At 39.4% G+C, this 9,082-nt stretch overlaps 1 protein-coding gene across 1 annotated transcript; it reads right to left on the bottom strand.

Moving 5' to 3' along the window:
* Positions 1–350: 350 nt before the first annotated feature.
* LOC138853693 (uncharacterized) lies at positions 351–6,735 on the bottom strand. Its single transcript, XM_070091872.1, has 2 exons — positions 3,939–6,735; positions 351–645 (listed from the first exon to the last, which is right to left on the bottom strand). The coding sequence occupies exon 1, from the start codon at positions 5,588–5,590 to the stop codon at positions 4,046–4,048; it is 1,545 nt and encodes a 514-aa protein (XP_069947973.1). The 5' UTR covers positions 5,591–6,735; the 3' UTR covers positions 351–645; positions 3,939–4,045.
* Between the last annotated feature and the right edge of the window lie 2,347 nt (positions 6,736–9,082).

Below are 9,082 nucleotides of genomic sequence, written 5' to 3' on the forward strand. Positions count from 1 at the left end.
ACTATTATTACTATTATTATTATTATTATTATTATTATTATTTTTATTATTTTTATTATTATTATTATTATTATTATTATTATTATACCGCCATTTAAAGAAATTTCCAAAACATATAGGCAAAACCTTTGCCAAAATTACTAAAAATTCTTCGTAAAAATGTCAGACGCTAAAGTTTTTAATATTTAGTACAGTTTGTCAGCCAGAAGAAGACTACTCACGCGGTAATAAAAAAAAAACCAGTAAAACAGAGTAGGAAGAAGAGGAGGAGACTGTCAGTGGAACGCCTTCCAACTGAACAAAAGAAACTAATGGAAAAATAAATAAATAAAGAAATGATGTAGGAAAAACAAGAAAAATGATTTGAGAATTTTACTTAAAATTTAAATATAATAAAAAAAAATGGCCTTCAGTTCTTGTAGTTGGGTAGGAGTAGGTATGGCCCTGGATAGTTCCTCTGATGTTATTTATGTAGGTTATCCTGGGCAGATGGTAATCCGATGTTCTGGAATCTCCTACCACTTGGATGGAGCACAAGTAGAATAGGTAAGGGCCGGTAGTAGTAGAATAATGTTAATAAGTATTATTAACATGTCTTGCTCCTTTATCTGGCGTCTATCCTGGAAGACCACGCCAGGAACAGAGCTGGTAAATAAGAGAAAATAAACTGGTTACCCATAGTTATGATAATATAACATTTAAGAATTGAAAAGAATGATAAATGCCAAAATCATTACTGGTAACCAGCAAACAAAATAAAGAAACAAACAGTGATACTCCTGGTATATCACCCTACCTGATTAGGAGAAGAGTGGAGGTGAAGTGACTCTCCAAACTTCAACCCACACCAGGTAAGGTCAATATTACCAGGAGTAGAAACTAACAAATCGGACACCAGGAATTAGTTTCGCCCCAGCCCGCCAGAGAGGAGGGGGGGGTGCACGCGACGTAACTAATGTTTCCTGGTTGCCCGAACAACCTTAACCCCACTTACACCTACTTTTCCCTCACAATACCCCCTTCCAAAACTTATGGACGGAGTCAATAAGTCAACGAACAGAGGGAAAAGAACTAACTACAACCTCGGCTCAGCCAATCTGAAAAGTGGTTTTCAGAGCCAGAAATATAAACGACTTTAAACTTATAGGGCTGAATAGCCAGAGCCCATCTCAAGAGTCTGCTATTTGACCCTTTAAAGTTTTCCAAGTACATCAGTGGCTTGTGATCTGTTTCAAGCACAAAGGGTTTACCGTATAGGTAGTATTTAAATCTGCTTATACCCCATACTAAAGCATAACATTTTCTCCACAGTGGAATATCTTTCTTCTCTGGGCAGAAGCTTCTTACTGGCGAAAGATACTGGGAAAGGTGTCTCCTCATAATATTGAAGTAGTACAGCCCCGAGTCCAGAATGGGAGGCATCTGTTCGGAGACAAAATATTTTATTAATATCTGGTAATTTTAGGACAGGGGGGTTTGAAAATATCCTCTTAATTTCTTCGAAGCTTTGGAGGGCTTCCTCAGAACAACTAAGAGGTTCCTTGACACCCTTTTTCAAATAGTCTGTAAGAACTGAAGTTAAGCTACTTAGATTTGGTACTAAATTTCTATAGAAGTTTACAGATCCAAGGAAACTTCTTAATAACTTTTTGGTAGCTGGGAACGTACTTTCTAAAACAGCTTTGGTCTTATTAGGAAGTGGTGAGAAGTTGTTATCAGAGATAATGAACCCAAGGTATTGTACCTTATGATAGCCAAGAAAGCACTTTTGTGGTTTAACTGTAAGGCCATGAGTTCTTAGTCTTTTCAAAACAAGCGCTAGTGTATTTAGATGGTCTTCCCAGACACTTGTCATTATATAAATATTATCAAAATACACTGAAACATTCTTTATATCAGAAAGAACTATTCTCATAAGCCTAATATACGTGGCACATGCGGTAACCAAGCCGAAAGGCATTGTGCGGTATTGCATTAGACCTCTATGAGTAGGGAAAGCAGTGTATGGTTTCGAGTCTGGGTGTAATGGCACTTGATGGTATGCTTGTGAGATGTCCAATTCCGAGAAGAATTTGCAGTCATGGAATTTATACAAGTCATGATCAATTACTGGCATGGGTTCTGCATCCCATTTAGTTATAGTATTCAAATAACGAAAATCTTGTGCCAGTCGGTAAGAATTATCGGGTTTCTTAACCATAACAACTGGTGAACAGAAAGCTGATTTCGAAGGTTCTATGATGTTTAAGTTAAATAGTTTGTCCACCTCATTATCAAAAGTTTTCCGTAAGTGAACGGGAACAGGGTAGATTTTCCGCCTTACTGGTTCATGATCCGACAATTCAATCTTGTGTACAATAGTGGTGGTAAGTCCTGGTACCTCTGTGAATACGTCAGAAAATGAATTTACCAAGGTACTTACTTGAGACTTTTGTTTATTTGACAAGTCGTTGTTAATGTTGACATTTGACTTCTTTGGTGAGGGATCATGCGTTAAGATATCCAGTAGTTCCTTCGATTCTGTAAAAGACTCGTCATCTATAATACAAACTCTACATTCGTACGAATCACCACTTGTATCCAAGCTGAAAGAAGAAGTATCTTCGTCAAAGGCATTTACGCAAAGATTAACTTCTCTTCTATGGTACCGTTTCAAAATATTGACGTGATACATTCTCTCTACCCTTGACATCCAAGATATAATCTACCTTATTGCAGACCTTCACTACTTTATACGGTCCGCGCCAGGTAATTAGCAATTTGTTGGATTTGTCAGGTAGGAGAACTAAAACTTCATCACCAACATTAAACGTACGCTTGGAGCTTTTATGGTCAAAATAGGTCTTGTACGTTTCCATAGACATCTCTAGGTTTTTACTGACCAAATCGGCGGTTTCTTCCAACCTTTCCCTTAGATCTAAAAGAAACTGATAGCTGTTTTGAACCTCAGGTTTGATATCTTTGGACCAAAGTTCATTCACAATAGATAGTGGACCACGAGCTTGTCTCCCATAAAGCAATTCGAAAGGGGAATAACCAAGGGAATCACTTGGAATCTCGCGCATTGCGAAAAGAGCACATGGTAAAAATCTATGCCAGTCCGTTGGTTTAAGAATACATAGTTTTTTTAGTATTGACTTTAGGATGGCATGTTGTCGCTCCACTCTTCCGTTACACATCGGATGGTAAGGTGTAGTGAAAAGAGGTTTAACACCCACAAGTTGATAAACGTGTTCCATTAATTCTGAAGTGAATTGTGCCCCTTTGTCAGACAGAATTTCACGAGGTATACCTACACGTGAAAAAATAGAAAATAAGGCTTCTGCGACTTCTATGGACGTAATGGATTTTAAGGGTACCGCCTCTGGGAAGCTGGACGCGTAGTCAATCATAGTTAAAATATATTTATGACCTCCTGATGAGCGAGGTGTGATAGGACCAACTATATCTACTGCAACCCTTGCAAAAGGGACTGAGAAAATTGGCATCTTTACCATAGGAACTCTCCTAGTTCTACCCTTCTGCGTGGAAAGTTGACATACGTGACATGATCTGCAGTACTTATAGATGTCAGAGGACATGCTAGGCCAGAAATATAGGTCCTTGATTTTATTATAGGTCTTCCTATGTGAAAAATGGCCAGAGACTGGCAAGTCATGAGAAATCTTTAAAATGGTTTCACGGCAATCCTGCGGAATGACTAACAGGCTTCGACCAACGTCATTGGGTTTGTCCGCAGACACTATAGTCTTGTACATAAGATCGTGTTTGAACTCAAACTTGTAAGAAAATTTCTTTCTCTGGGTCACCTTGCCATTTAAAGCTAACTTCCGAGATTCCTCTAAGGAAGGACAAGTCTTTTGAAGACCCTCTAAATCTATATGAGACAGCTCGATTGGCTTTCCTTTGGAAAGAACTAATGGGTGGATAGGTTTTACCTTAGACTGAGCTCTGGTAACGACGTTAATCGAGTCTAGTTGTTGTATAGATTGTGCCACACGTAGTTTTCCACTGGCGTCTGCGTTGTCCAGTTCAAGTGACTGACTTAAGGTGTTACCGGAGTTTTGTAACCATCAGCTCTCTGATTTAGGTTATCCAACTGAATCTCATCTGGAACTATCTGTGAAGAAACAGAGATATTAGGTTCCAACCCTTCCTTGGAAACTCCAAATTCCAAACAGTCCTTCTCAGATGGGAAAGTAGCCCCTTGTATGTTCCCAACCAAAACAGAACATGAGGTTATCGGGGCAACTACGGCATCTACCCATCCTGAGAACCATTTGCACCTAACAAAACATCTGACTGTTGGAAAAGAGTCGCTTCTTCCTAAATAGTCAGTTAACTTAGTGGACTTATAACGTGAAGAATCTAGGTTAGGGAAGAGCTTACTCGAGATAACAATACAGGAACATCCAGTGTCTCTAAGAATGGTTGACACATTCATACCATTGACTGTACCTTCACTAAAAGGTGCATTTATGTTTGATTCAGTGAAACATTTACCGACATTTTCACCTTTTTTTCTAGGACAGTCGGGCCTTCTATGACCCCACTCATTACAGTTGAAACACTTTACTGTGAAGGCCGTGGAATTCTTAGGTACGGAGGGTTTGGATCCCTCAGATTGCTTAGGCACAACAGGCTTATATCTGCTACGCTCCTTAGGGTAGTTATTATGAGCGCACGCATATATATCAGCAGCTTGTGCCATTTCCGCAGCCGTATGAACGTTTCGTTCTTTAATGAATATTCGTAAGTCAGAGTTTACAGAAGAAAGGAATTGATCTCTTACCATCAGGTCTCGTAAAGATTCGAAATCGTGGTCAACCTCAGCACTTTCAATCCACGAATCAAATAATCTGAAAAGTGTTGTTAAGAATTGCATGTAATTTTGATTAGGAGTTATTTTAATGTGTCTAAACTCAGACCTGTAATGATGAGTAGTTTTTTTGAAAGCCTGAAGTATAGCTTTCTTCAGCAGGCTATAACTAGAAATAACATCAGAGGGTAGAGTGGAATAGACGTTTAATGCTGAACCTGGAAGTAGTAAGCCAAGCCTAGTAGCCCAAGAATCTGATGGCCAGTCACAGAGAGTAGCAGTACTCTCGAATCTAGTAATATATGCCGCTATGTCATCTTGTTCCGAGAAAGGTGGTATGTGTGGCATCCTAATATTAGGTTCTTGGGAAGGATATTCTAGTACCCCTTCATCTATTTTCTGTTTAGATAGTTCTATCTTCTTGGCTTCTAATTCCAACCTTGATTGTTCTAACTCCCTCTGCTTAGCCTGTTGTTCAATTTCCTTCATTTTGAAGGCTACCTCTCTTGCCTGAACTCTGTCTTCTCTAGCTATCCTTTCCTGTTCGATTTTATCTTCCCGAGCTAGTCTTTCCTGTTCCTTTTTCTCTTCTCGAGCTAGTCTTTTCTCCTCTCGAGCTAGTCTTTCCTGTTCTTTTTTTTCCTCTCGAGCTAGTCTTTCCTGTTCTTTTTTCTCTTCAATAGCCATTTTAGCAGTAATGTAACTATCAAGGCTTTGTCCAGTAAATCCCATTTCCTTTCCAGCTTTCAACCAGAAATCTAAAGAATCCATCTTGTAAAAAGAAATATTAAGCACCCAACTTCAACTGACAATTAAAATTAACAGTAACGTCTGTTACAAAAGAGGGACACAGTCCGCACACTTTAAACTTCCCAAAGTAGAAAATGAAATAAATATTTCTCCCTGGAAGAATACACTTGTGGGCTCAATAGCCTTCACTAAGCAAAACACACACGGTTCACACAGGAGGGGTTATTATCAAAGTTCCCCAGGTCCAACAAATAGGTAAACTTCTAAACCGAACCCTAGAACCAAACAACGGTAAGTCAACCAGACTACCAGTAATGACTTGACACCTCAACTAACTCACCCTTTTCTATCTTAAATGTTATACTCACAACCAGTTGAACCATCAGGACGATGTTGCTTCAAGAGTCGCATCCTGGCAAGGTCGCCATTGTCAGTGGAACGCCTTCCAACTGAACAAAAGAAACTAATGGAAAAATAAATAAATAAAGAAATGATGTAGGAAAAACAAGAAAAATGATTTTTGAGAATTTTACTTAAAATTTAAATATAATAAAAAAAAAATGGCCTTCAGTTCTTGTAGTTGGGTAGGAGTAGGTATGGCCCTGGATAGTTCCTCTGATGTTATTTATGTAGGTTATCCTGGGCAGATGGTAATCCGATGTTCTGGAATCTCCTACCACTTGGATGGAGCACAAGTAGAATAGGTAAGGGCCGGTAGTAGTAGAATAATGTTAATAAGTATTATTAACATGTCTTGCTCCTTTATCTGGCGTCTATCCTGGAAGACCACGCCAGGAACAGAGCTGGTAAATAAGAGAAAATAAACTGGTTACCCAAAGTTATGATAATATAACATTTAAGAATTGAAAAGAATGATAAATGCCAAAATCATTACTGGTAACCAGCAAACAAAATAAAGAAACAAACAGTGATACTCCTGGTATATCACCCTACCTGATTAGGAGAAGAGTGGAGGTGAAGTGACTCTCCAAACTTCAACCCACACCAGGTAAGGTCAATATTACCAGGAGTAGAAACTAACAAATCGGACACCAGGAATTAGTTTCGCCCCAGCCCGCCAGAGAGGAGGGGGGGGGGTGCACGCGACGTAACTAATGTTTCCTGGTTGCCCGAACAACCTTAACCCCACTTACACCTACTTTTCCCTCACAGAGACTAAGAAGTAATAGTAGTAGGAGGAGACTAAGAAGAAATAGACCGAGAAGAGGATTAAGGAATAGGAGGAGGTGGAGATTAAGATGAAGGAAGAGAGGACTCAGAAGTGTAGTTTTGCTTTTTCTTTCCCATTGCTCCTGGAGGCATTGATAGGGAGGGGGGCACTGGAGGGGCATTGATGGGGAAGTGGCACCAGTGGCTGACCTATATTTTTGAGAACCCTGAAGTTTAAACTGTTATGGGGTCGCCTTAGCAACCAGCAACGATTACCCTACATGATATTTTAACAACCTTCTTAATTTTTATTTTTAACTATTATTTTGTATTAAATTACACTATATTATTAATATTATTACTTATTAAAAACCCTTTCTCATACAGTAAACTCAAAGCTTTTAAATAATGTGGACTAAAATCGCTTCTGGGCCCCCTCCGGGATTAGGGATCCTGAAGCTTAAGCGCCATTTTTTTATAGTAGATCCGCCCCTGGGAGGCATTGATGGGGGAAGAGGATGGGGTGAAGGGAGTCAGACTTGTATGGAGCCTCCGTTATTCCTTTGTCTGGTGCTGGATAGCGATGTCATCTTGGAAGACGGTGTGCAAGCCGAGGTTTTGCACCCCAAATACTGCAGAGAGAGAGAGAGAGAGAGAGAGAGAGAGAGAGAGAGAGAGAGAGAGAGAGAGAGAGAGAGAGAGAGAGAGAGAGAGAGAGAGAATTAATCAAGATAAAAAGGTGGGAACGCCAAATCAAGCTTACCTAATTATTGTAATAAAGTTGGTAGAATTACCGACAATATGTAAAGTAAAAGGACACAAGTGCAACTAATGTGACATTTTATTGTGGCAACGTTTCGCTCTCCAGGAGCTTTATCAAGCCATTACAAACAATACATGGACACAATGGGTATATAAAGGCTCAGAGTGAGGTGCAGTACTAGTGAGGTACCATTTAGATGTTCACTAGTGGTAGTAGTAGTAGTAGTAGTAGTAGTAGTAGTGACAAAAGTAGTAGTAGTAATACAATATGGTAGAGCAATTAATTCGTACATGAGTAAAAGGATATAAAAGCTATTACTTGGGTAACATAAAAATAGGTTGGACAAATATAGACTGGAAAGAGGCAGCCTGTTTCAGTGTTCACTCTCTGTAATGTGCTTTGTGCAGTATAACAGGAGAGACTATGTGATGGCAGGGTTTACTGTTTTCAGGAGGATTCTTGCTAAGACTTCAGAGATGGTGAAGCTGCCGTTGTTTTGTTTAATTGTATTCGAAACAGCGATCAGTGCTGATTCGAGGCACTTGCGTCTGCGGAAATTAGTTTCTATAATCACTAATTGGGCGTCTCTGAATTTCATGAGATGATTGGTAGAATTTCGATGTTGTACACAGGCGTTGTTCAAGTTATCGTTCCTACATGAGTAAATGTGTTCATTGAGGCGGGTGTCGAGGTTTCTTGCTGTTTCACCTACGTAAATCTTCTCACAGCCTCCACAAGGTATAGTGTAAACCCCTGCGTTGACTGGTTCGTGGTGCTTGGATTTTGTCCTGGTTAGATCCTTTATTGAAGTGCTGGAAGCGATGGCGACTCTGGTGTTAGCTTGTGAAAGTACTTTTGAAACGTTCAGTGCAACCTGGCTGTTGGGAAGAATTATAACTTTGTTGGGAGTGGTGTTGGTGCGTGGAGAATTAATGATCTGAAGAGCTCTTTTCTTAATTCGTACTCATGTACGAATTAATTGCTCTACCATATTGTATTACTACTACTACTACTACATTTGTCACTACTACTACTACTACTACTACTACTACTACTACCACTAGTGAACATCTAAATGGTACCTCACTAGTATTGCACCTCACTCTGAGCCTTTATATACCCTCTGTGTCCATGTATTGTTTGTAATGGCTTGATAAAGCTCCTGGAGAGCGAAACGTTGCCACAATAAAATGTCACATTAGTTGCACTTGTGTCCTTTTACTTTACATTACCTAATTATGCACGATAGGAGCAGAGAGGCTTTCCACTGACTCTAGAATCAGCAAAGATAAAGGAGAGAGGGATGAGAAAGCAAGGGTAAACATAGGATATGAACCAAAAGAAAATTTGAGATGGAGAGAGAGGAAGATGGTGGGCAGAAAAAGCGAATAACTGGAGAATTAGAAGAGATGAAAAGAACATTCTGAATAATTATAAAAACAGTGTGATAATCTTGTAACCTTTTAATGATCCAATGTCTATCCTGTGGCTGGTAGTCAAGGAATTATGGAGGCAGATAATAGTTTAATGACTGGAACTCACCAAGAACACGAAGACCAACGAAGAGAAGAACACGAAGA

Source organism: Cherax quadricarinatus, chromosome 1 (assembly GCF_038502225.1).
Source record: "Cherax quadricarinatus isolate ZL_2023a chromosome 1, ASM3850222v1, whole genome shotgun sequence".
Taxonomy (NCBI): domain Eukaryota; kingdom Metazoa; phylum Arthropoda; class Malacostraca; order Decapoda; family Parastacidae; genus Cherax; species Cherax quadricarinatus.